This window comes from Genypterus blacodes, unplaced genomic scaffold (assembly GCF_046128005.1).
Source record: "Genypterus blacodes isolate CSIRO-AG114 ecotype Tasmania unplaced genomic scaffold, CSIRO-AGI_Gbla_v1 ptg000036l_1, whole genome shotgun sequence".
In the NCBI taxonomy this organism is placed as follows: domain Eukaryota; kingdom Metazoa; phylum Chordata; class Actinopteri; order Ophidiiformes; family Ophidiidae; genus Genypterus; species Genypterus blacodes.
This window is the reverse complement of record NW_027466849.1, coordinates 1,992,501-2,019,892: the sequence shown is the minus strand read 5'-3', so window position 1 is coordinate 2,019,892 and position 27,392 is coordinate 1,992,501. Positions and strand designations below refer to the sequence as shown.

Genomic DNA, 27,392 nt, shown 5'->3' with positions numbered 1-27,392 from the left:
GGGATTCTTATAATTAATTACAAACGGAATTTGACCCTCACAATGACTCAATCATGCTTCAACTGATTTAATTGATTCCTTTAAACGGATATCTTTAAGTGAGGAAGTGAAGGTTTTAAGTGAAACATTATCAAGGGATTATTTTGGTTGTTTCAAGGTACAAAAATCGAAAGAAGGCAAATATATCCAGGCAGATTTATTATTTTATTACTTCCAGTCAGAAGTATGAATTCTTAAGTTTGCCTTTGGTGTTATGAACTTCAATTTGTCTTCTAGTGTAAATAGATTTTTCTTTATTCGCTTCATCAGTTCCTCAGTCCTCTGCTGGAGTGAATGGTTGAATTCTGCCAAAGCCATTAAAACCATCGTAAAGACATTTTTAGAGACCCCAACAGTGTCGACGAAGTCAACCTGCAAAGTTCAGACTTGATACGGTCCATCTGAGGGGAGCATCACTTTCACATCTTCTGTGTGTTATGTATGAGGCAGTGACATTGACTTTCTTCTTCTAAGTAGTCGGAGGCGCTGAACTCCTGCTGTTTGCGTGCAACTTTCCCAGCTTTTAATTGCCCGTCGCGCCGCTGCCGTGCGAAAGTTGCACCATTCAGAAGTGACAATCAATCTCGCTTACGAGGCGTTGTCATCGCGGAGGCACGGCGAGGACGATCTCTGCCTCTCCGGCTGAGAGAGGTGAAGCCGCTTCGCCTGACGAGTAATTATGGCTAATTCCCTAATTACCTCGGCACTGAGCGAACTGTGGCGTTCATTAAAAGCCATAATTGCATTGGGTTGACATGCTCTTTTATCCACGTTGGGTCCTTTTCTGGCGTTCCAGCGTCGCCGCCCCTGCCTGTCTGAGTTGATAAAGGCTGATTGAAGCGTCGGTGCGGTGCGAGCGGTGTGTAAAACACACGCTCTGACGGCATTGTGATTATCAACGATGGAGGCTTTGAGCGAGCGTGTGTGTGTGTGTATACACCTCGGGGTGTGTGTACTGTATACACATGAAATATGATCACAGCTAACCTGCTCTCAATTACAAAAATTAAACATCCCATTTGTGGGAATTTGTTACAGAAGCGGTGAACAGATGGCAGTTTGCTTCCCCAAATGCTGCAACCAATAAAAAAGCCAATAAATGAAGAAGCCTCAACAGATTCCAGCCTGACCCATCTATTATGCAGGCCTGTGCGGGGATGACGGGTGTTCCTAGTATTCTGCCCCACACATTCATATACATGAGGGGGGCAGAACATTAAAAAACAAACACAACGCAGACTTGAATCAACGTCTCCTGACACAGAATCAACCAAAACCTGAACATTCTATCGCCTCAAAGGGACGATTCACAGCAGAGGACTGTGCAGGTGTGCCTAATAAAGTGACCAGAGTGAAATGTGTTTTGTTACTCTTGGTTATCAATTTTGGGATCAACAATTCTGTATCAGTCACACCTGACTTTACCTACACACACACCCCCTCTGTGTTTCCCTCGTCTTCACCTCCTCTCTCCCTTGCGTCTTCTCTCTCTCTCTCTCCCCCCCCCCCCATCCCTCTCTCCCTCTCTCCCTCTCTCTTACATACATTGATTCGGTTCTTCTTTGTCTCGGCGAGCCGGCCTCCAAGTTGTCAGCTGCGTCAGGATTAAAAGCTATTAGTTCTGCATCATTGCCGCTACAAGTACGCTCCTGAGATTGATAGAGTGCCTCTCGCTCCTGCACTGGGGGGAGAAATGGGAGGAAAACAAGCCTGGTGGGGGAGGGGGGTGTGGTGGTAGTTACCTCACATATCTGAGGACGGTCACCTCCAGGCGCTCTGGCCATGGACTTTCCTTCCGTTTGTTGTTGATGTGTGAATTGGTTTCCACTAAGATGGGTTTATAGCTGTGCAGGAAGCCTTTGGAACACAATGAGCAGACGCACATGGAGCCTTTCAGCAGGTCGACTCCCCAGCTACCTCAATGGAGCTTCTGATGTTGGGTATAAATGATGTTTGTGGTTTCCGTGAGCGCTTGCAAACACGTACACGGTATAGAGAACACTTCACACCAGCGTCACCCCCAAAAAAGCCACCTCTGCTAATTTGATATACCGAGCTGTTTTTTTTATGTCAGCAAAACTGTGGCGATGCTGTTGGCGGCGGCCACATAATTTATGTCTTTTGTCCAGTGACAAGTCTCCCAGATGAGGTGAGAGAGAGCGTGTGGGACGTGCTGTTGACTCAGCCTGAACCGGGAGCCGAGTTGTTTTTGAGAGGAGGGAAGGTTGAAGAAAACGTTTCACCAATACAGCGCTCATGGATACACACCAGTGCACCTCCACAGACCACTGACACACACACACACACACACACACACACACACACACACACACACACACCTAATGAAACAATAATGGCATGCATGGCAGACAAGAGACCAGATGAGAATGTTTACGTGCTTTAAAAGTAAAACAGTAAAGTCAATAATTGTCTAAATATTTGAATGAAAACTGTGGCCCCTCTGGATTCTGAGCCTCATTCTCTCAGCTGGTTTAGCTTGTTACTTTTAGCGTCGCTCTGCCTGCTGCTCTCTCAGGTTTGTATGTCAGAGTTGCAGTGTAGTCAAACAAATCCAGGGGTTTATTGTACTGTCACATTCTAACACGCCCCTCATATTTCATTCCAGGCAATTGTCGGCTACTTTGACATTTTCTTTGACAAAGGCTGCGGCAACAAGGTAAGCAGCGGTGGCAACAGCCAGGCCATTTAACGGAAACTCAATTACGTTCACGCTTTGGCGTGTTCTCCTCCCTGAGGCGTTCGCTAGCAATCGACGGCCATCAGGGCCAACTGCTGATATAAGCACTTACCCAGCCGAGGCGGCCAGCTGGAACAGTCGATGCCGAGCTCTCTGAGCTGCACGTCAACATGCCTTTTTAATTGCACCTTCTCCTGTACCTGAGAGTCAAACATCATGCTACAGATTGGACGCTGAATTACCCTCTGCACCGAGAAGCAGCGCCGCAAATGTGACATGGAATCATCGTCTCCATGGATGTAGCACAGGAATCTGTATTTATAATTCCGTACATGGTTTCTAAATGTAAAACTCTCTGTTTTCATGCTTGTTACAGAACTGAGTGCATTTTTTGGGAGAATTTGGTTTTCTGATGTTTTAAAGCTGCTGCTGAAGTCAGATTTGCTCTGGAAAAAAGCTCTCTAGTTTGTTAGCACAGCAAATGGTGTCCTCAGTGTTACAAGATTCTATTTGATCAAAAATGAGTTAAACACAAGAACTTAGTGAAGGAGCTATTTAGTGAATCCTTTATTAGTGTCATTTAGCCTGTAATCCATCATCCTGTGCAGACTGTAAATCACTTTACTGTCAGACTGATTGACTGATTTGTGATTCTGTCTTAACGTCTGCTTCATCCTTCCACGTCTGTCACGCCAGGTGATGTTCTCCACTGGTCCTCAGGTCACAAAGACACATTGGAAGCAGACGGTCTTCCTGCTGGAGAAGCCGATTCCTGTCCAGGCAGGTCAGTCAACCACCAGAGTGTCAGACACACTTACTAACTGGATACTGGTGCTTTACATGAGTATTTTCATTTTCCGAGTTTGCTTGTCATCCTCTGCACGTCAGAGGTAAATATGCATTTGTCTGAGGTACTGTACCAGGTATCTTGGTATGCATCATACATCTAGTTCCTCATTTCAGTCCATTTTTCATTCCTCGTCTTAAACGTTTCCCTTCTTTTGTCGTTCGGATTGAACTGAAAGTGTGTGCAAGAATTTCACAGGTGAAGTAAATCTGCTCCCCAGTACTTCCAGTGCTTTCATTGAACATATTCCACTCATACTTGTTTACTTAAATGAGAATCGGATCCGGTATTTGTCATTACCTCACTGTAAATCCGTCTTCCTCCCCTGTGTTTAAGTTTAGTCTAGCATTTCATCCCCCCTGCGTGCGTGCGTGCGTGCGTGCGTGTGTGTGTGCTGTCATACTGGGCTGAGGCAGGTAATCTGTCTGAGCTGCAGATGGAGTCAGACGGGCTGACACCTGTTATCTGTCACTTACACAGACAGCCACGGATCACAACCAAATCACAGGCCACCATCAGAAACGGCATGTAAAACCTGATCTGATAGCCGGTCGCGGGCCACTGAATCATGACACTTTACATGCCGAGCACTTAACTGACCAATGAAATATTTATGGAGCCACTTTATCATCACATTTAAAGTCTGAAAAAAAACTGCTCCGTGCGAGAAGGAACACAGAGGGATGTAGCCACGTTCTGCAAAGATGATGAACGTTCACTTGACCTTTGCTGAGAAGGTCGTTGGTTTCAGGGCATTTCATTCATTCATCCTTTTGGGTGAAGTTATAAATGTGCAGCTCCAGAAGAGTACAGCAGAGCTCACTTGCTGGCTGGTTTCTGCTGAGTTGATTGTGTGTTTTCCATTCCAAGCAGACATGCCTCTCCAGAGGTCAAACATGATGCAATAATCACATTTCTATGATCTTTATAATAGTCAAATAAAGGAGCAGTCGTTGCTCTCCACTTCTCATTTCCAGTTTTTCTTAACAGCTTGTTTTCGAAGCAGAGCTTAGACAAATCCAAAATCTCCATTATCATCAGTAAGTCATTAACTTTTGGTGTAGGTCCAGGAATGTTTTAAAGGATTTGTTAATATTGACATAACAAGTGTATTTCATTGTAAAGATGTAGTTATCTTGATATTTTTGTGTTTAGTGGACATTCTGGTCTGGCCATGTTAGGAAAAGTCATGTTAGTTTCTCATCAGCTGCTGTGTCACCATCGGCTCTGAATGCAGTTCTGGATCCAGCTTTCGTAACATTTTCTCATATGAAAATACAAAAACTCTGATGGTAGAGTGCGGCCTTGGTGTAGGTATGAGTTCTGGTAGTTGCGGAGGTGAGGGTGTGTGGTGAATGATTCAGTGCTTATTGTTACTGATGCGTGCTCAGCCCTAAGAGGCCGCGTGCTCGCTATCATAATGGGAATCGTGCATGTGTCTGCTGATGCGGGGATGGATGGGCCCCGGGGCCGCCTGTCCCGGCTGTGAGCACGAATCAGATGGAGCCTACTGTAATAAACGACCTGCAGAGGGAAGGACGTGCTTGACGTTCAGCGGCCCTTTAACCTCACCCGCCGCCGCCGCCACCCCCCCCTGCTGGGTGGAAGCTTGGCGGATAAGAGCGTCAAAACCTCTGATGCCGCACCAACACTATCACAGGCTTCACTTTCCACTGGGTCAGATAAAGGCAGCTGGGTCTGCTCCTGAAGCGCTGCAGCATGCTAACATGGTGAGGGGGAGGAGGAGGAGGAGGGGGGGGAGGCTGGGACATCTGCTCACAGATATCTTACACCTGTATCTGTCTGCATGTATATGTGAATGCATGCATTTCTGTAGCTTCACACGCGCGCACTAACACACACACAACTAAGAGTATTTTCATCTTTGTATTGGAGAACATAAAATGGTTAAATATGAAACAGTTTTTCATTTAATATTATAAAATATAAATATCAGATTCCTCACTTTCTATACAATCATGGGATACATTTGTATGCTTGTATCTCCTTCATTTAGTGCTGCGCTGAGGATAATCACACACCTCAGTGGATTATACCATTATACCAAGATCTCATTTACTAGTTCACATGCTGGTTATTGCCATGTTCCCCGGAGGATGAACCAGTCCAATTGCAGACATTGTGTTTCTCTAGATACAAAAAGTTCACAACCTTCACACACAAGAGTCTGTGTGTGTGTGTGTGTGTGTGTGTGTGTGTGTGTGTGTGTGTGTGTGTGTGTGTGTGTGTGTGTGTGTGTGTGTGTGTGTGTGTGTGTGTGTGTGTGTGTGTGTGTGTGTGTGTGTGTGTGTGTGTGTGAGCAGATGTAATCGTGACTCTAGAATCGATAGCTGTCTGGAGTTCATATGAGTCTGACAAATCAAAATGCCGTTGTTTTTAAACCAGTCTAGCCACAAGAAAACCATCTCTTCTTATACATTTCAAGCTAAAATTCAAATCATCTCATGTACGTTGGCATTTTGTCCCGTGGCTGTGTCTCTAAATGTGCCTGTGTGGAGGTGAAAGTTGAGCCGTGTTTGGTGAAGTTGAGAGGAAGTATTAAAGGACGTAATAAAGGAAGTGAGGAGCGAGCAAGCAAGCAGGCAGCAGGTTATTGATGTACTCGCTCTACCCTGGAACCCCGACGCTCCCCAGCCTCCTCCAGGGCACTAAAGCAGAATTGGAGTTTTTAACAGCACTCACCGCCTGCATGCCACGCTGCTATGCTCTGCTTTACAGCATATAGAAACGCACATACGCACACACACACACACACACTCACACACACACACACACACACACACACACACTTAATTTACTTTGGAGGCTCATTAAAGAGAAGTACTTAGCGAACAGAGCACAAACTTCAAATTCCACGTGGGGACGGATTTGCACAACCAGAACAGCAGGAACGATTAAGAAAAGCACTAATGCCATAATGTTAAAATAGTGCACAGGACAAGTAAAAGTCCTGCATCTGAATCTCTACTTCAGCAAAAAAGGTATTAACATTCAAGTGTACTCAAGTATTCAAAGTAAATTGGTTATGAAAATCCTCAAACCTGCAAATAAGTCTTTAACTTAAGTAGAACAAAGCAGTGTATACATGTATACTGTTTATCCAGAGTATGTAGATGAAGAAACACACCTTAATTTGATTTAATTCAATGCTCACATTGTGATCAGATCTTGTTCAAAAATTAGTTGTAAAAGTTATTTTGAATTGGGAATTGCAAAGTCAATGAATAATTTAATGTATTGCCGGATAAGCCACATCATAAGAATCCCACAGCTATCCCAAACACTGGCTTATTCATGAGAAGACACTCTGAATAAGCACTGTGATCATTAAAGCTTCTCTCGTGGTAATTAGCAGAGGGCTGTACCGTTACTGACCTGTTGATGAGCAGCACAGGCAGGTCAGCCCATCAGTTTGGTCTCTTCCCCTGCAGGCTCTCAAACCTGTTCTCCGCTCACTTCAGTCATTCTCTCCTTAGTGTCGTCAGTCATTGACCCATTACTGCACCAGCACCTTTACATCTGTCCTTTACGGAAAGTTCCTCCCTGTTTAAGAGAAAACTCTCCAAAGTCACCTTGAAGACAGAACTAATACACCAAGACACACACTCACTACACACACACACACACACACTGGCCTCCTCCAGGCTGAGAAGCACCTCGGGCTTTGATCCACTGCAGAGAGGGACGGACGTAAACACGCGGTGGTTTGTTTCAATACAGACTCTGTCCACTGTGATTTATTGTGGCAGGGACGGGGAGGAAATTTGATGTTTGTGCGAGTGCAGTAATTAAACTCTGAGCTCTGTGATTCTATGGGAGGAGGAGTTGGACAGAGAGAGAGGGAGAGAGAGAGAGTGAGAAGGGACGCAGCAGGCTGGAACAAAACATCTCTGCAAACACTCCTGGCTGGCAGCTTAATAAATGAAACGGCAAATCGTTTGTCACGCGCCGCTGTGTTCACGTCGCGTATTGTAGTGTGTATTGAAGAGGAGGGTCCTTCGTGGACGCCTCCCCTTCGCCGTTCCTCTTCACCTACTTAGTGTATTTCGCCAGAGAAACGAGGCCACGCGTCTTGCTGGAGATGCAAACTCCCATGATCCTTTGAGGCGAGATCAGGCGACCTGGTTACCTCAGCAGTCGCACAGCCAATCAGAGCGTGCGTGCGTGCGGGGGGGGGGCCACCTTTGATCGCCGTAGAAATACATAGGAGTCACTGGGGGAATTTAGATCGAGTTTGAGAGATATACATGCGCAAACCCAAATCGATTCAGTAAAACAGAACTAACTCCTTTACCACTGCATCAAAAGTCCAACAAATACAAAACCAAGACCTGTACTTGTATATATTGTATTGCAATTATGTCATATTTGTGAGATGACCGCTAAAACACTGTTCGGTGACACTTGGGATGGAACAGAATTTAACATTTAGTTCAAAAGCGTAAAGTTTATGACTCTAAACTCGTCAGGGGCAGAAGTCTCAAACTTCCGTCTGCTGTTTGATTTTGATGTCATATCTTCATCTTGCGCTCAGCTGGTGAAAACCATCACGTCTTTATCACAAAGACGCAGCTAATGGATTATTTTTATGTTGTGTTTTAATGTAAAAAAAAGAAAAGAAGGAATAATCTGCTTTTTGTCTCTAAAGTTCTGTGTCCATATTGGCCTTAAACTCCCCGTATCCGTCAGGCTCCAGTTGCTTCCTCCTTTTTTATGAGCATCCTCATCTTCCTCTGACCTGAGTCGTGCCGTCGCTCTCTGCTGGTACTTTTCCTCTCTCCCTCCCTCACTTTTTTCTCTCCCACCCCCCCTCCCTCCCTCGCTTACTTTTGAACTCTGAAGGTCCTTGAGCTGCCGAGAGCGGCGGCAGTTTGAAGCCTCCGCTCCCAGGCTGTAACTCAGCACCACGCGTGGCGGCGGCAGCGTCTAGGTGTCTGCAGACAGGTGCTTGGGATATATACTGGCCCGTCAGCCCCCGTCGCTTTCTGCTCCTTATTGAACAAGAAAAGGTGTGAGAGGTGACGAATTCATGGAGTGGAGGAAGAGGCGAGACGGAAATGTTGGCATGAGCCTCACGTCACTGTCAGATGGAGAAATTTGCTCTCCTGAGAATACGGCTCAACTTCTCCCAGTACTTTAAGATGGACTGAGTCTTTGAGTTCTGTGATCGCACGTGTACCTTCACAGGTTCATTCCCAGTCCTCATGAGACCACATTTATGTTTTGGTATTGTATCATGCGTCTTGTGTAGGACAATCAAATCATTGTGTTACAATGTTGGTACATCAACTCAGGGAAAACTAGGCCTGAGACATTTTGTTCTTAATTGGAGCATTTTTGACTCAGCCAGGTCCGTAGTCCAAACTGGAGTTGCGTGGATTTTTCATGGATTACGACCCTATAATAACTTCCAGGTTCTCCTTAGCTTGTGCGACATCGCCCCCCTAAACTGACAAATACAGGGCACCCAAGGAAAAAGGTGTTACTGTTCCTACTGTTCGAAAATCGTTACATTTTGTCACTTGAAGCATAAAAAATTGACAGTGCCTATAAATTTCTACACAAATTAACTATAATCAACTGTAATGAGAGTGAGCTGTTATTGAATGAGGCTCTAAATCAACCTTCAGACTGCTGCAGCTCTGCTCCTGCTGGGCCACATGCAGCACTTCCTCCTAATCTGCTCCTTCACTCAGTGTAAAGCGTGTGATCCATATGCTCCACATGTAAATGACAACCGATTAAATGAATCACTAACGCGAGTGGCGTGTTGCAGGCGTAATTTCATGGCGAGAGGCAGCGGCGGGCCGAGACGTTGGCGCTTTCCGGTGGGACGCGGCCGCGCTCAACGGCGCTGGCATGTTGATGTACGACGCGGCGGTGAAACCTCGGCTCCATTCCCCGACTCATTTCCACACATGGTTAACTCCTCCTCCAGCCAGCCAGCGTGTGAGCGAGCGAGGGAGTGGGTGGGCGAGCGAAGGCACCGGGGCCTCGTTCCACAGGGAGGACAGGCCTACTCGTCTCACACAGCTGCTGCACGCACACACAGAACACACACTCGCTTGAGTCTCCTGTGGCAAAATCAGGAAGTCGTTTGCTGGAAAAGTTCTTTGAGGGTAAAAGTCCCCGGTCTCAAACCTCCTCAGTGTTTCTTCCTCTAAATTTTGTTGTGAGCATAAGTTACCAAAGGTCAAACAATTACACAGTTTGACCTTTATTTGGCCTTTTTGGCAAACTTGAGTGTGATTGTGGCCGTGATGCTGCATCTGAACTGGTCTGATATGAGGACAGTGAAGAGGAGGGAGACGTGAGTCCACAGTCAAATGTGAAGCAAATATGCCAAACTAAGCGTCACCCTCAGGTTTTACAAAGGAATGCTTTTACTATGGATTCCAGTGACTCTGAGTGGAGGGTTAGTGGAGGACAGCTCTAGATCCTGGTGACCTTTGCCCTCATGCTGGGATCAGAGTTCAAGTACCTCACAAGTGGCTACATAGTGTGAAATGAAGAGCTGCTTAGTGATGTTATGATTCCCCATGAAGGCTTTTATAACACCAGACTTCAGTGTCATTGTAATGTCGCTCGCTCACGTTTTGGTTCCCACGTTAAACAGCAGATTTGCTCGCATTTTCACAACGACCGACCATCAGCGTCTCACAGCTGACAGGAAACGTCTCTGCTCACTGTGGGAGTCGATGATTTAAATTTTACGGTACATTTTTTTATGTCTATACCATGCAGCCCTACACAGGAAGGATTGGATCAGTCTGTCTCACTAATCATTGACTTTGTGTTTACCATCACTCACCAGCAGGCCCCTGTTTCCCTTCAGAGCTCGCGCTTCTTCATTTGTTACTCTCTGAGTTTTCCGCCGCTGTTCGGCTCCTTTGTAGTGGAGCAGAGGACCCGGAGCGGGGCGCCATCCGCAACGTTTCATTGACATCGTTGTCATGGCAACGGCTGAGACGTGACAGCAGCGGCGGCGGGTCCGCTTCGCTCGGCAAAGCACCCCAGTCAGCGTTTTCTCTCCCCTGTCCTCTTCTAACCGCCGGCATTGAGGAGCAGAACGTGTGTGAACAGCGGTGTGCGTAGAGTGTGTGTGTGTGCGTGCGTGTGTGTGGGTTTAAGATTCATTTACCACCAGCAGTCAAACGTGAAGTTAATCAAAGTGATTACGTGTCATCATCATCAGCTTCTTCTTGTGGCCTCCCGTTCGTTTGTGCGTTGTACTGTAAACACGCTTCATTCTTACTGCCATCTGGATATTTGAGTGGCTCTCACACACACACACACACACACACACACACACACTCTTCTGCTTATTAACATACATTAAACTACATTGTCCTTCCACACGTCATCATTTCTACACGTGTCAATGCCTCCCTGCCAGTGCAGAGGCAGCAGGACTTCACAGATGAGCGTTTGTTCATTTGTCTTTATGTAACAGTGTGAAGATGGTGTGTGTGTGTGTGTGTGTGTGTGTGTGTGTGTGTGTGTGTGTGGTCTCAATCACAGGTCTGATGGCAGCACTAATAAGACTATTGATTAGCATGTAAACCTGCTGCACTTTGACCCCGGTGCCCTCTGAAGAGTCTTTGAATCACAGTGTTGCTTCATTTTAAATGTAATATACTGCTGATTTTGCTTCTTTCACATGATTCTTTCCTTCTTCTTCCTCTTCATTATTTCGCCCTGTTACCTCATCTCCTTCCTTCTTTTTCTCTTTGAACTCATAAGGGCCATTTTTCGCACTGGCTACTTTTTAGTTTTGGTACATTTAGATACTCAAACTGCTGAATAACACTTGTGGTTTCTCTTTAGGGGCGGAGCTTCGGGGGAAGGTCACGGTCCGTAAAAACAAGAGGGACCCTCGCTCCCTGTTGGTCACCTTTGACCTCGGAGACAGGAAGCAGACGTACAGCTTGCTGTGAGGTCATCAGTCACGCGGCTGCGGCCCACAGTGATCCCATTTATAGTCTGAGCAGGAAGATGAACGCAAGTGATGAGACACGACACACGGCCTGGATACACGAGCACCAACAGACAAAGGAGGAACAGTACGTTATCATTATGACACCTTGGCAACGGGGTCGACCTGACTCCAAATCCTCAGCCATGGTGTGTTTGCAGTCAGGATTCACCCTTAGACCGATGAACACAGTGTTAACATCATCTTCATTATAGCTGTCATTTCTTTTTATGTACAAACATTTTTACAACTGCAAGTAAAAACAACCATGAACTGATGTTGCACTAGAGTCTTTTTTAAACCCATATAGCCTAACAAGTCCAGTTTAGTTCCAGCGTCCAGATTTGTATTCCCCCTTGATTTTTTTATACTGTAATGTAGTTTGGGAGTTTGTTCCCATCGAACCCGTTCCGTCCTTGTATTTCGGAAACAGTGTATATGTTCTCCTCACCAGACTCACTCTGAACATATTGTCTCAGGAAAGAGAGAAAGCAGGAAGAGCAATGGGCTTCCAGCTCTGCTATGAAGAGATTAGTAGTATTTTCTCTTAATTTCTCTCCAAACTCGCCTCAGTATTGTTCTGTTTTGAGCTGTGTGGAATTCCCCGGGTGGATCATCCATCTTCCATGAGTTTACTGGGACAAAGCAAGATGAATTTGAAGCTGCAAAAAGGCTGACGAAGGCCTCTTTGCATCCTTCACTGAGCAGCTCTGCTTACAATTAGAGATTTTCCTTCTTATTCTCTCTCTCTTATTCTGACATGAGGAATAAGAGAGAGTGACTTAGGAAGAGGAAGAGGAGGAGGGTGAACAGAGTCTGTCCTCTACTCCTTCAAGTGTTTTCTGGTTTGTCAATCACATTTTCTGATCTATCTGAAGTTCCTGTGAGGCTTTCTTTAAACTGATACATTTCCGGGGATTCATAACCTGAGCCATTTTATTACACATATTAGAGGCTTCTATTTAGCTTAACAACATTACAATATGTCGTACATACTTACAATATTATAATAGAAAATGAATTAATCAAAGTGAGGTTTCCCTTGCAAACACAAGATTTAAGTCTAATCCAACTTTGAACCTTTATTTTTATTGTATTTTTTTTCAATATACCCACACAACAATGCCAAAAACACTAAAAACATTTTTATGCCCCCAAAATATAATAAATTTTTCGTAATTTAATTTGTGAATTGGCTCCATACTGGCATACATCTGTAAAAGCTGAAACACAAACAAAAAATGTAATTATAACCATAATAACAAATAGTGCATTTGACACGGATGACGAACTTCGCTTTGTTAGCCAGGTGTGGGGATGATGACGATGATGATGATGATGATGAAGATGATGAAGATGAGGGCTGGCTGGGGGCCTCTTGGGTGAATCGCAGCTCTCCAGGCGCTGCTCTTATCACCACGCAGGAGGCGACAGTGGGAGTGATCAATTAATTAGACGCGGTGCTGTAATTAACGAGCAGGGGGAAGCTCCGTGAAGGGGCGCGTCGGTGCGAGCAAACGATCCGCGCCGAGCGACTCTGCCCGGGAACTGCGGTCGGATCCCGGCTTACAGGCACCAGAACGCCGCGCTAACCCAGTTTAGACGCATGGTGGAGCGAAAGTAAACACACGCAGATGGGGTCCTTAGTTTGGGTCGGTGGTTCTGTAATGACCCGAACAGGCCTCTGATTTGTAAAAAAAAAAAGAGTGAGAAACCAGAATTAAGAAGCCATTGCTTTGGAGATGGAGACAAATCTGCGGATCCCTGCAGCGCTGAAACACGAGGCGACATATGTGTGGCCTAAAAACTGTTAATGAAACACTGTGTGTGCGTGTGTGTGCGCGCGCGTGTGCGCGCGAGCGTGCGTGTGATGTGTTCAGCGGACTCTGGCAGAGGAGCAGAAATCAATTACAATTATTCTGTGTTGACAATGTAATTAAAGTGAAAGCGGCTCGTTCCACTTTCTTATCTGAAGCGAGCGGAGATTTAGAAGCACGCGCGGATCGCGGGCGCGTGTACGGCGAGCGAACCGCGCGCGGGCCACGTTACAGAACAGGAGCAGTGCCAGAAAGCCGCTCCGCTGTCGTAACATAGCGTTGAAAACAAAACAGACGCCCAACCCGAAGGAGCCTGAACGCATCATGTCATTAAACACTACAATTTCTGTTAAATTAAGGATATTTTTAGACATTAAACCACAGACATGAGGGGTTAATTATTGAAATTAAAATTAAATCCAGGATCTTTCTATAGAAACCGTTTTGAGACGAGAGCTTTAAACAGTTAGATAAAACTCATTCTCATGGTTCTAATCGCCTGTGACTGAACAAAAGTGTTGCTAAGAGACGAGAATTGCCTGTTAATCAGTTTTATCTCATTTACATTAAAAGGGTAGTAATAAGCAATGATATTGATATTTTTGGCCTTCAAAAAACAAAATAATAATTTCCTTCGACACCTGTATGTTTATTATTTATAATATAGCCTATATGTTGAATGTATATAGATTAATTATCAGAGCTTTGAATTACAGTCATTTCACCCTGAGCCTCGTTCAACCAATCAGAAGAGAGGAGTGGCTCTATTGGTTCACCCATTTTATGAACAAAAAAAAATCAAATCACATAAATATAAATAAAACCACTGTGACTCAGCATTCTTGATGACGTGTCACCAGTCACCAATATTAACAATATTAACGTTTCTTTATTGAATCAATTGTATAGCTCTCTCCCTCTCTCTATGTGTGTGTGTGTGTGTGTGTGTGGGGGGGAGGTTTACTCTATGTTGGTCACGCCTAAAGAAACAAACGGGCCTGTAACAGTGAAAGGCATTCAGGTTTTCCGTGAACCGATGAGCAAACGGAGCCTTCCCGGGTTTTGCATGTGGCCTGTGTTTTACATGGACACTGTTATGCGCAATGCAGTGTTTGAACAACTCCAGTATATATGGCACCTTAGCCTTCTTCCTCCCCCCTCTCCTCTGTCACACCTTCGGCTGCACTCATTGGCTCTGCTTCCTCCTTAAACACGTGATCCTGGAGGGAAAAAAAACACCTTCTTGCGCAATACTTTAACAAATGAGTAGCTTCGTAAAGAGCTTTTTTTCCCCCAACTTGATCAATGCTCGTATGGGTGACGCACGCAGCAAAGGAACGTATAGAGCCTGCGGGGGCATCGTGCGTAAATCCCGCCAAGTGGAAAAACTATTTATGGTCCAGACCATTTTTAGCTCTTATCGTCTCATTGTCTTTTTTTTCTTCTATCGAATCCCCCCAAATTAATAATTTGTAGATGTTTCACAATAGTTCAACTCCATTGATGAAGCTTTATATAACAAAGTAATCCATTACTTGTTCAACTATTATGCACTATTTTCTTGTTTAGCTGCTAAAGCACGAGGCCTTAGCAAAGGAAAACAATAGAGGTTTTCTATAGAATAATAACAAAATAAAAAGTGGGGGGTATGTTTTTAAGAAAATAGTAACTAATTGCAACTATAGTAGAAAATGCCACCTATTACTTAGATCCAAACCCTCCAACGCTTTAGATCTGTACCTCACTAACATGCCTGGAAATATTTACCCCAAACAAGGTGTGTGTGTGTGTGTGTGTGTGTGTGTGTGTGTGTGTGTGTGTGTGTGTGTGTGTGTGTGTGTGTGTGTGTGTGTTCGTGTGTGTGTGTGTGTGTGTGTGTGTGTGTGTGTGTGTGTGTGTGTGTGTGTGCGCGTGTGCGTGTGTGCGTGTGCGTATCCTACACTTCCCCAGAGACAAGTGTATTAATCAGCATTGGAGGAGTCCAGTCCAGCGCGCGCATGCATGCACTTTGCGCGCAATCCTAACGCACGCATGTCCGTTTTACGCACACACACGCCCCCCGTCGTCTTGGCTCCGGTGTCCCTTTAAAAATCAGAATCCAAGGCCAATGATTTATCAAACTCCTATTATCAAGAAAATGCCAGGCGAAGGGCACCTTGCTCTGCACTGACGCACAGCCGGGCTTTCCCACGAAGCTATAGAAAGCTTGGCACTCGCTGCCTGCACGCCTCAATCCAGTCCACCTCCAGTCCGCCTCCAGTCCGCTCCAGTCTGTCACAGCTGCGTCGAGCCTCCTGCACAGAAACATGGTAAGTCCCTCACACACTTTTCTGCGCTTTAACACCGGCTCTGCGTTTGTGTTAGAACTTATTTCAATCTACTTTTATCTTCATTTTGGCCTTTGTTTTGAACAAAACAAAGCAGTTGTATTGTTGTGTGGACTATTTTTCATTATTCGTGCGCTGTCCGTGGTGCTGAAGTTCCAGCTGACAACTTCCACCGTTTACACCATCAAGTCTCGAATCAAGTTTCTTCTTTTTCTCTTTGCTGTATTTAAAGTTATTTTGCAAAAGAAAGAGTTAGATTTCACGCCATCATACGTTTTAATTACTACTCTGTAAAATGAAAAAAAACTACTTTCAAGCAATCATCAATCATCTTATTTAATTTTTTTTTTTTTTTTTTTTCTTCTTTCAATTATCAACCCCTTTTTTTCTACATTCTCTTTTTCCGGTTCTGTCAAAGTCGTTAGTCCCATTTGTAATTCCGCCCCCCCGGGTCCGCTCGGCACTGTAACGCCCGTGATCGCGCCTGCCTGCCGGGGGAGCGCGGACCGGCAGCAGCTTGTCTATTGCCCATAAAATCAGTGGATGTGCGGGGCTGAATGACATGAGGCGGGAAATGGGGCGTAAAATTAAAGAATCTTGCAGAAAAGGGAGAACGGGGGGAAGCAGAGCAACCCACCCCCTCCTGCCAACGCTCACACACACGCACACACACTCTCAAACACACGCGTCAAAACACACCCGGTGTAGACTGTGAGCTGGAACTACAGAGCGGCAGCCTGCAGGGTCGGAGCATGCTGCAGAAAAGAGCTGGTAAAGTGTTGAAGGAGGCGGATTCGGTGTTTTAGTTGAGCCGGTTCCCGTGCAGTGATGGAGCGCAGCGCCCTCGCAGCTTCCCGGTGTGTGTGCATGTTTTTGCCGCTTGTCACTCGCTGATGTGTCGGTCCTATGTTCCAGGATTTCTCCGAGCAGAGAGACATGGCCAAGCAACCCGGCGGCGCGGTTTACATCCCGACGCAGCAGCCCGACGGAGCTTCGGGACTTACAGCAAACAAACCGGACAACGCCGCACAGCCTCCAGCATTCAACGAGAACAAAAGTTTTTGTCCCACGGAAAATAAACCGGGAGAACCGGAGACTGGTAAAGTCTATGGAACGTTCAAAAATGCCGCGCCGGCGGTGCCTGGATCCGTGGCCGCCAACTCGGCCCTCAGGATGGACTCCGGTTCGGCTGCAGCGGCGCCTGCGGTTCCGAGTCGCGGGGGGTCCGTCCAGTACGGCGACCCGCTCCGTGCCACCGCCGCCGAGCAGAACAACACCTCGGGCAACTGGACCACCATGAGCCAGACCACCATCATACTGGGGACAGATGGGAACACGTCTGTTCAGCCGGGAACCGTGGCGGGGGTAAGTCAGCTAAATGAACCGTTTCAGCCAGGGGGGCTCATGGCTGATCTGAGACGGGGGTGGGGGCTGCATGGGGGGGAGAGAGAGAGCGGGCCGCCACCGGTGCTGCCGCCGCTAGGATATAGGTGCGAGACGGGGGCGACCATGATAAGAAAGCTTGAGTGGAGCAACGTGCGGCTCCCCAAAAACCGGGAAGCTAAAGGCCCCCCGGGAGCTTTTAGAGCCACGCAGAGGTTTGGTATAGATCGATGATTTTGGTGTGGGGAGACAAAGGAAATCCATTCTAATTTAAGTCTCTAAGTGTGATTCCCTTAACTGTGTAATTATGAGAAGAGGCGGATTCCAAAGCAATAACTTCTATGTTCAGTCAATGGAGAATCGAGCGGATAATCATGATCATGTCAAAGGTTCGATATCAGTCCATTATTGTGATTTCCGCCCCTTAAAACTTATGTTGTGAATAGATCCAAGAATCAGGGGGTTACACTGGGTGATGGAGGAGATGTTGGTCTCACACGTTAAATTGCAGCTCTGGTGGCAGCAGCTGATCATCACCATTGATCATTTATTAACAATAACTGTAAAAGTAAACGTGGTCACACATTACAGTGATTAAAAAAAAAAGGAATTCTTGCATGTAACGGGACATTAGATTGGTTGAATACTTATGTGGGTGCATACAGCTGTTTGGCGTCCCCGTTCTGTTCCTCTGCACCAATGTGACCAGCCAGGGGAACTTCCAAAACTGCTTATGTCAGCTAGAGTGCAGTGGATGTTAACCATGATCACCGGTCAGCTCAGAGGGAAGTGAGCAAATCACACAACGCCTTTAAATACATACATGCTGGTTTATTGTGCCTATTATGTTATTTAAAAAAAATCTTGTTTCTAGTTAAAATCGAAACTATCGCATGATTATTGAACCGCGTTGTTCTCGCGATAGTTCCCATTTCCAGCAGACGCAGCAGATTGGTACCGTCCCGAACCCTGCTGGTGTACAGTACCGCGTTACATAAGGCTGCGGATTGTCTCCAATCCCCGCGGGACACACACACACACACACACACACACACACACACACACACACACACACACACACACACACACACACACACACACACACACACACACTCCCGTGCACAATGCTATTTATGAGTGTGTTTATGAATCAGACTGCTGTCATGTTATGAATGGGTGCTGTCAGTCAGATCAGACGCTAATTGCGCATGCGCCTCCAACAGTTGTCTTCCTTTTTTTTCATATGTTAATTGTGATATGAAATGGATCTTCTAAAGAGCTGTGAGTGGCGTCAAAAATGAGCTTTCTTAACAGGAAACTGAACTCTGCCTGATGTCAAATCTGGAACCATGGAACGAATCTGAAACAGATCTTGTTAGTCTTGTTAGTAGTCTGATGGGGACAAATAAAAGTCTTTAAAAATTATGAAGCATTTTGTTGTTGGTCGATGACTTGGATGATGACTGCTGGTGACATGGTGCTCCATGCTGATATTCCTAATCCGGGAACCTTGTATAGGCCCTTAATGTCCCACCGTCTCATTTCCTGTCTGATTGTAACGGAGCTGTGCGGACACACGCAGACAGAGGCCATTGTGCAGGTGACGCTGTGTGTTTCCTCCCAGGCTGACGATGATGATGATGACGATGGAGGAGATGAGAATAAGGCCAGAGGAAACTGGTCCAGTAAACTGGACTTTATTCTGTCCATGGTTGGTTATGCTGTTGGACTGGGGAACGTGTGGAGGTTCCCTTACCTCGCCTTCCAAAACGGTGGAGGTAAGAGTCACAATGACGACTCAATGCTGACACACGCAAACACAAAGAAACCCTTAATAAAAGCGATCGAATTGAATTGAATTCTTTATAAACAAGATTGGTTACTTCGTTTCTTTAATTTTATGTATTATATATCTATGTTATTATATTTTTTGTAATTTCTATTTTACTTTATTTTAATTTTATTAATTTAGATGATTACAGAACGAATCTTGGTTAATATTGTTCCATGTAACAGCGACACAACAAGTCTGTAAGGTGTGATATTACCTTTAATGCTTAGCAGATATGTATTCATTATAAGGCCGTAACACATAAAAACACATAATAATAATAATAATAATAATAATAATAATAATAATAATAATAATAACAATAATAATAATAATAATAATAATCAGCCTAACCTATCGTGTTTAGTCTCTTGCTCGTGTGTTAGTGTGTATTTTGCACATGCAGCGTGTCTCTGCTCTCGTGTGTGTATGTATATGTGTGACTCTGGTCCTGATCCTTGCAGGAGCTTTTTTGATCCCCTACCTGACTATGTTGGGCATTGCCGGGATTCCAATCTTTTTGCTGGAGGTCGCCCTGGGCCAGTTTGCCAGCCAGGGGCCCGTGTCAGTGTGGAAATGCATCCCAGCCCTGCAAGGTAACCTGCGACAACTAGAACACACTGGGAACTCCAATAAATACCAGAAATATTAATCTTCATTTCTTATTAACACGAGTTTCCACTTTTCCTTAAGAGTAATTTATATATTTCGTCTCATTTATTTATTTTAGGTTGCGGGATTGCCATGTTGATAATATCTGTCTTGATAGCCGTATACTATAATATTATTATGTGCTGGACACTGTACTACCTGTTCGCTTCGTTGAAGGGCTCACTGCCATGGGCTAACTGTAGGAATGAGTGGAACACGATGGAATGTAAGGACAAAGACATGCTGCTGTTAGGTAAGACTCACAAACTCTCTCTCTCTTTCTCTCTCTCTCTCACACACACGCACGCACACACACTATCACGCACCCAAAGCACCTCTCCACAATGCGCAATGCGTCATGCCTCCCCCAGCTGAGGTGTCCTGCAGTATAATGAATCCTGACCTGTGATCTATGCGGTGTGAAGCTCTGCAATACTTTAAAGATAATCACAAGTTGAAATGTTTTAATCCCTCGCATCAGTCACGCGTTTAATTGAGACGATCCAGGTTAATAATGTGATGGAATGAAACATTTGACTTGATTTGGATGAATCCATGCTCGAGTGAGATTACAGATGCAACGTGCCTCTGAATCTGTCATTATTGCTCTGATATTTGACGGAAACGTTGCAGAATGCTGTTGTAGACGTGAGAACATAAACGCAGAAAGGTTTGGAATCGATCTGGGTCTAATTGTTATCAAAATTCGATTCTTATCTTCCAATATTTGGCCTCTTTTTGTTCTGTGAATTCAGCACAAAAACTGCTTGCTTGACAAATTTACTGTAAGACCTCAGTGCTGCAGTGCTGCAGTGAGCCCGAGACTGACCCCTGGCGACTGCTGTGGGAATTACACTCCCCTCTCAAAACTGTAGTCTCTCGCTCTCTCTCTCTCTCTGCATTAAAGTAACTGAAAAATAACGTAGATTAAAACAAAACGCGTCAATGAAAACAATGGAATAATATTGATGAAATTATATACAAATTATTAGTCAAAACAATTGAATGCACATCAGCAACATATCTTCATATTTGTACATTTCTTTCTCTTCCTTCTGGGGGTGAACACAATAACATGGACGCTGTATAATATGTTACACAGTGTTAAAATACTAATGATGTATACATCTTGACATTTCATATTGATGATCAATGATGGATGATTGATATTTGATGTGTTGATTCATTTTAGAGGCCACAGATTCTGTTGTTCTGATATCAGTTTTCATTATATAGTGTTAGTGACAGTTTGTCCTCCATATTTACTAAGATACTTGTTTGAAGTTAGCTGTCATTGTTAAAGATATCATGAAGTGTTTGATTCTCATTTGCTTTTGCTTAGAGTAATTCAATAGAACAAATGTAACAAATTGAGCAAGGCAGCAGTGAGGTTTTAATTTGGCTTCACAATGCAGCCATTAGGCCTCTATCCATTTCATCCTCTCCACTGTCTGAAATATTGACTGGCTGGTATAAAACCTGTCCCAGTCTGTCCCTGTGTGTCCCAGTCTGTCCCAGTTGACATGCTGCATGGTTTGTGATTGGAACAGACACGTGTATCCTGCGGGACAGAAACATCAGCTCCATCAAGAACTCAACATTTTGTATGTCTGCCAACGCTGTGGGAAACTTGAGCAAGCTGCTCAACATGACTGTGGACTCCAACAAGACCTTTGTCAGCCCAAGTGAGGAGTACTTCAAGTGAGTGACACTGCAGAGCTCCTAAACCTGTGTTAAGGGCCTAGATTCGAGAGAAATCAATATGATAACTGCATCAATAAATAATAGTCCTCACATCTCATCTCTCCGAGCAACCATATCATTATTATACTTAGCATTATTCTGTTATTTCTCTCTTTCTCTGAAGTGTTTGAAAGGGCTCCAATCATTTATAATCATACTCAACTTCACTACTTGTATTTTGAGACGGTAGAAGCTGAAACCCTCTCAGGTCAAACAAAACAGTCAGTCAGTGGAGTTACAAGCTTTACATCTGACAATGTAGCTTTGCCGCTGTTTAAGCGTTTTGAGGCTAAGCGTTGGCGTTGACCTCCCATCCTGCAGGTACAACGTGCTGCACATCTCTAAAGGGATCGAGTATCCAGGTGATATCCGCTGGCCTCTGGCAGGCTGCTTGTGCCTGGCCTGGCTCATCGTCTACGCCTCCTTGGCCAAAGGCATCAAGTCATCAGGAAAGGTAGAGCAGACAGAGAATTACAGATAAACATGTTGTTAGAGGCACTTTCCTTTATTGCATGTTTCAGACAAATTATTGTTAACATTAGTAATTATTTAAATTTTTTTGTTTAACTGCGTTTGCATATTATTATTTTCTCTTTATTGACTGCATATTATTGTACAGCTGAATAATATGCAGGTAGATCAATTCAAGCTCGCTAATTTGTTGTAATGCCCACAAGTTAGCATGTGAGCTTTAAGGTCAAAGGTTAAACATGTCCAAACAAACGGTTACAACAAACACATGGCAGCGGTTTCATATAGTTTATTTTGTTAAACCACACTGCTCTCTAGTGGACAAGTAGATGACGTGCATGTTGCACGTCTGAACCCATTAATCCCGAGAATCAGGTAAACCTTAAAATCGCAGTTGAGGATTTTATAAATTTCAACCATAAAGGTCCAGATTATTTGAAATTGATAGATAGATATACTTTATTGATCCCAAACTGGGAAATTATTCCGTCACAGCAGCATTACAGTAAAACACGCTAGAATAAATGAAAAGACAACAGGCACAGTAGTAAATACAAAAAAAACACAGTCATAGTAATAATAAATAGAATAGAATAAAGTAGTAAAAATGCAGAATATTGACTAAAGGACAGAAAGAGTGGCTGTGACCTAAACAAAGATGTCAGTCTCTTAGAGAAGGAGCTCCGCCAATCTTTTTTATACAGAAAGAGGGGAGAAAGGAGAGAGAGAGAGAAAGAAGGAAGGTTGTATAATTATTACTATTGTTGTTGTTAAACTTTATACGTAGAACCTGAGGTAAAATAGGCAATATGAGGTACAAGCAGTTTGAAGTTGAAACAGCAGGAAGCCACGGCAGCTGGAGGTTGTGAGAACATGGCACAGTAGTGTGGACGCAGAGTCCAGGATGGCATCAGTGATGTTGATGCAATGATCTCATAGGGTAAATACAGTTTATACAGGATGATGACAAATCAGCAAAGGCTACTACAAATTGCATCATAGGCTGTGGTGGAGAGTAGAGAGAAACAAAAATAACAAAAACAAAGAGAGAAAATCCCACCCAAAGACCTGACCCAACCCCGCAGTCACACAACCACGCATTCACACAACCTCGTCCTGGCCCGCCCGGAATGTAAAACAAAATTAAAAAATTAAAAGGAACTATTCTGTGTTCAGGTTTTCAGTCCCTGGTCTGGTATAGCCTGTAGTTCTGTGAAGTAAGAGAGAAATGGTTGCCATCTCTGATAGAACTTATCAGTGTGGCCCCTCACAGTGTACTTGATTTTCTCGAGTTTACATAACATCAGCAATACAACAGCCAGCCTTCTTAATAAGTTTATGAAGTCTGCTGGTGTCCCTGGCTCCAATGCTGCTCCCCAAGCAGACAACAGCGTAATCAAGTGCACTACGACTGACTAATTGAACATTTCCAACATCTTGCTGCACACATTGAAAGATCTCAGCTTCCTTAGGAAAAAGAGTCAGTTTGTCCCCTTCCTGTATACAGCCTCAGTGTTGGTCTTCCAGTTCAGCCTGCTGTCAATGTGGACTCTGAGGTATTTATAATCCTCCACCACCTGAACATCCTCACCCAGAATGCACAGGGGCTGTAAAACCGTCCTCTTCGTTCTGAAATCGATGACCACATAAGTTTGTGCTACTGTATGTTTTTGGAAACCTAACTTGTAGTCAAATGTGTTTTTCTCCTCCTGAGGTGGTTTATTTCACCGCCACATTTCCATACGTTGTACTGGTCATCCTGTTGATCAGAGGAGTGACGCTGCCTGGCGCCTTTGATGGCATCATGTACTTCATCACACCCAAGTGGGAGAAACTTAATGATGCAAAGGTGACAGTGTAGAATCTGTTTGTTTCACATTGGATTTACACAGTTTGACACAAGAAACTGAACCCAGTGAGGTAATGTAACAATACAACACATATGGCAACAAAATGTCCTGCATTGTGATGTCTGCTGAAGTAAAAACAATGAAGAAAAGAATACATGAATAAATAATGATTATATTAATCTTATGAAGTATATCTGTTTTCCTTGGTACATCAGTAAAAGTGCTGGGTCTTGCTCCCTCCTGTGGCAGGTTTGGAAGGATGCAGCCACTCAGATCTTCTTCTCTCTGTCAGCGGCGTGGGGCGGCCTCATCACACTCTCCTCATACAATAAGTTCCACAATAACTGCTACAGGTAAACACATCGAGACCACAGACACACAGCAGCATCGCTATCTGCACGTCTGAGAACTCAAACCTGCTGCTTTGCTCACAAAAGTATCAGGTTTCATAGTCTTTTTCTCCAGCATTTTAAAGATGACTCACAGCTTATTGTTATTGCAGTTTAATCATTGTCATTCTTCGTCACTTCACACAAATGCAACTCAGCAATTTTGGCACTGTGTTTGTTAATATACCTTCATAAATAAGCTTCTTATTTATTTACATTATGTGGCCACAACAGCACCGTACAATCTATTGTAATCCCAGTCTCCCTACAATACTGTATGATGTATTACACCTCCATGTGTACACATCTTGTAAGTACACTTCATTGATATGCAGTTTATGTTTCTGCCACTAGAGAGCACTGTTTGACCTCTTATCTACCCTCCATGTGCCAAACAAATCACAACATCAATATGATGTTCGAGTTGTTCTATGTTTTGGTTAGTGTTCAATGGACTGGACACTTTGCTAAAGGTCTCTCTCTCTCTTTGCTAAAGGTCTTCTCCTTCCCTCTCTCCTGCAGGGATACAGTGATAGTGACGTGTACAAACAGTGCCACTAGTGTATTTGCAGGCTTTGTCATCTTCTCCGTCATCGGTTTCATGGCACACGAGTTGAAGGTGCCGATCGAGAAGGTGGCAGATGAAGGTAAGGAGCCAAACAAAAGCAGATTGTTTAACACGGAGCTCCCTGAAGCTGCGACGGACAGGTTTCATCGTTTTATTTGCTTGTGTGTGTGTGTGTGTGTGTGTGTGTGTGTGTGTGTGTGTGTGTGTGTCAGGTCCAGGCATTGCGTTCGTGGTGTATCCAGAGGCTCTGACCAGACTCCCCCTGTCTCCTTTCTGGGCTATCATCTTCTTCCTCATGCTGCTGACTCTTGGACTGGATACCATGGTAACCACTGCTCAATGTGTGTGTGTGTGTGCATGTGTGAATGTCTCAAAATCACTCATTTGAGTATCCATCTGAGGTAAAAATCACTTGTTGGCTGAGTATCAATTTCATCTCTGTGATCCAGTTCAGAATTAGGTCAGAGACTGCGGTTCTCAAACTGTGGAACGTGTACCACTGGCAGTACTTGAAGTGCCACCAGGTGGTACAACCAGCTGGTAGAGAATCACGAAAAAGGATAGAAACCTATGGGAATGCTTTGATTAAATTAAATCACTCACAAATAGAATGGGTTTCTTTCAGAAATACATTTCGTTCTCTTTAAATAAAGAATTTCATGTTTTTGTTGTTGAATTGTTGAAAATTCTGTTTGTTGGCAAGAGTCTACTGGGTTTAGTTCTTGGTGGAGTAAAGGTGTTTCTCAAATCTTGCAAGCCAAGCATGACCTTTGACATGATGAATGCATGAATAATGAAAGCCACCACATTCTGCCAGGTTTGGAACAAAGATAACAAATAAACAGAGCTTTATATTTGAGAAACTGCAGACATTTTCACTGAGTGCTCTGAAATGCGCGGTGTGCGCATCTCTTTCTGTCTGAACAAAAAGACAATGACCTGCTACATCACATCTCATTTACATTTACAGATCTGATCAATAAATGAGATGAAGCATTATAATGAGATTGTGATGGAGTCTGACTGAGCCAGATTAGCAATTTGTGATAGGATCAGATAAATACCTCTGGATGAATGAATGAACGAATATTGCTGTACAATGGAAAGAGGTGAAACTGATTGCAGGCTTCTTCGTCTTCTTCTTCTGTGCAGTTAAAGTCAGGATTTAAATTAGGATTAGAAATGAGGAATCCGTGTTGTGAATTAAGTGTCTCAGTGTGTCTGTGTGTGTGTTTGTGTGTGTGTGTGTGTGTGTGTGTACAGTGCTGTTGTGAGTTCTGCGATGTTAAATTTGTGAGAAAACATTTCCAAAGTTTCACAACACGATGCACTTGTTTGTCAGTGATGAGCCTTTGTCTGCTTCCTCACATGCATCTGCATAAGTGCTGCACACGTTGACCTAATTAACATAATCATCCTCAGTTCACCTCCTACTGCGGCTGATTTCAGTCAGAGGAGTCAGAGGAGGAGGGGTGTGTGTGTGTGTGTGTGTGTGTGTGTGTGTTTGGGGTGGGGGGTGTGGGGGGGGGGGGGGGAATGATTGGAGCTCAGTAGACTTACAAAGTTTTGTAATCCAAGTGACGTGCGCTCAGAAGGATTTATCTTCTGTCAGGCGTCGTCACTCCTCTGTGGTTTGACCTGTTTCGGTCACAGGAGGGTTCATTTCCCTTGTGGTACAGTTTGTTTGGGCTCGAAACCAGTTTGATAAGTTCACTTTGGTTCAGTTTGAAACTAACTCTCTGGACTGGACCAACTCCAGGACTAATCTATTGATTGATCTTCACCAGTTTACCTCTTAGCAGATGCATTCAGGACAAGATGGACACTCTGACTCACTCCCTATCTAACGGCAAGCAAACATTTCAGTCTGCAGGACGTCTTAAAACCATAGAACCCCCCCGTGCAAATCAATCGGCACAACAAACAAACAAAAACAACAACAACAGCACTAAGTGCCCAGCGAGGCCCCTGAGTGGAGAGAACAGCCACATGTTGAGACATACAAGTCAACAGTCACCGTAAATGGGGATGCTCAGTTGTTCCGAGAGTGATGGTGGGAAATTAGTTTGGGGAGCTCAGGAGGAAGGAGAGGAGCAGAGAAGTGGCAGAAAGCTTTGCACGCAGACACACACACCCATCCACACACAAACACACACCCACCCATCCACACACAAACACACACACACACACACACACACACACACACACACACACACACACACACACACACACACACACACACACCACAATATACCTCCACCCTCCAGTTTGCCTGTTTGTGTATTCGTCCCCTGCTCTCCTCTGGGTCCCGAGTCCCTTTTCGCATCATGTTGCATTTGTTAAGCTCCACACAGACTACACCTGTCAGCTCTCTCTCTCTCTCTCTCTCTCTCTCTCTCTTGCTCTCTCTCTCTCTCTTTCTCTCCCTCTCTTTCTCACTCACTCTCTCTCTCTCTCCCTCTCTTGCTTGCTCTGTGTGTGTGTGTGATACTTGTCCACTGTGAGTGTATGTGTCTGATCTCAGGATTACAGTCTACTTCTGCTCCTGTTAAATAAATTAAATTAAGTCAGGAATTTATGTATTGAGCCCAACGTGAAGATGAACCCGTAACTTTAATGGATGTTGCCGTGCCAACAGCAGCAGGAAAGCAGCTGAGGCCTCATGGTTAAAATGAGATAGCGAGGCGATGGGTTGGAGTTCACAACTTTTGTGGTTTGGTGTTTTGCCATCAATTTTGCTCTGAACATCTGACCTTCACTCGCAACCTTACAGCCTTGTCCA

General features: G+C 44.5%; 2 protein-coding genes across 2 annotated transcripts in view; both read left to right on the top strand.

Moving 5' to 3' along the window:
- The window catches only part of prmt3 (protein arginine methyltransferase 3), a 44,038-nt gene extending 32,181 nt beyond the window's left edge, over nt 1-11,857 (top strand). Inside the window, exons 14-16 of the mRNA XM_076147022.1 lie at nt 2,666-2,716; nt 3,434-3,521; nt 11,433-11,857. Of these exons, the coding sequence (XP_076003137.1) occupies nt 2,666-2,716; nt 3,434-3,521; nt 11,433-11,542 (249 nt within the window). The 3' untranslated portion in view covers nt 11,543-11,857. The remainder of the gene's footprint in view (nt 1-2,665; nt 2,717-3,433; nt 3,522-11,432) is intronic.
- Nucleotides 11,858-17,020: 5,163 nt separating this feature from the next.
- Nucleotides 17,021-27,392, top strand: part of slc6a5 (solute carrier family 6 member 5) — a 14,589-nt gene continuing 4,217 nt past the window's right edge. Inside the window, exons 1-10 of the mRNA XM_076146916.1 lie at nt 17,021-17,089; nt 18,732-18,885; nt 19,403-19,534; nt 19,669-19,842; nt 21,140-21,290; nt 21,654-21,786; nt 23,518-23,652; nt 23,903-24,006; nt 24,565-24,689; nt 24,823-24,935. Coding sequence (XP_076003031.1) covers nt 17,021-17,089; nt 18,732-18,885; nt 19,403-19,534; nt 19,669-19,842; nt 21,140-21,290; nt 21,654-21,786; nt 23,518-23,652; nt 23,903-24,006; nt 24,565-24,689; nt 24,823-24,935 — 1,290 coding nt within the window. The remainder of the gene's footprint in view (nt 17,090-18,731; nt 18,886-19,402; nt 19,535-19,668; nt 19,843-21,139; nt 21,291-21,653; nt 21,787-23,517; nt 23,653-23,902; nt 24,007-24,564; nt 24,690-24,822; nt 24,936-27,392) is intronic.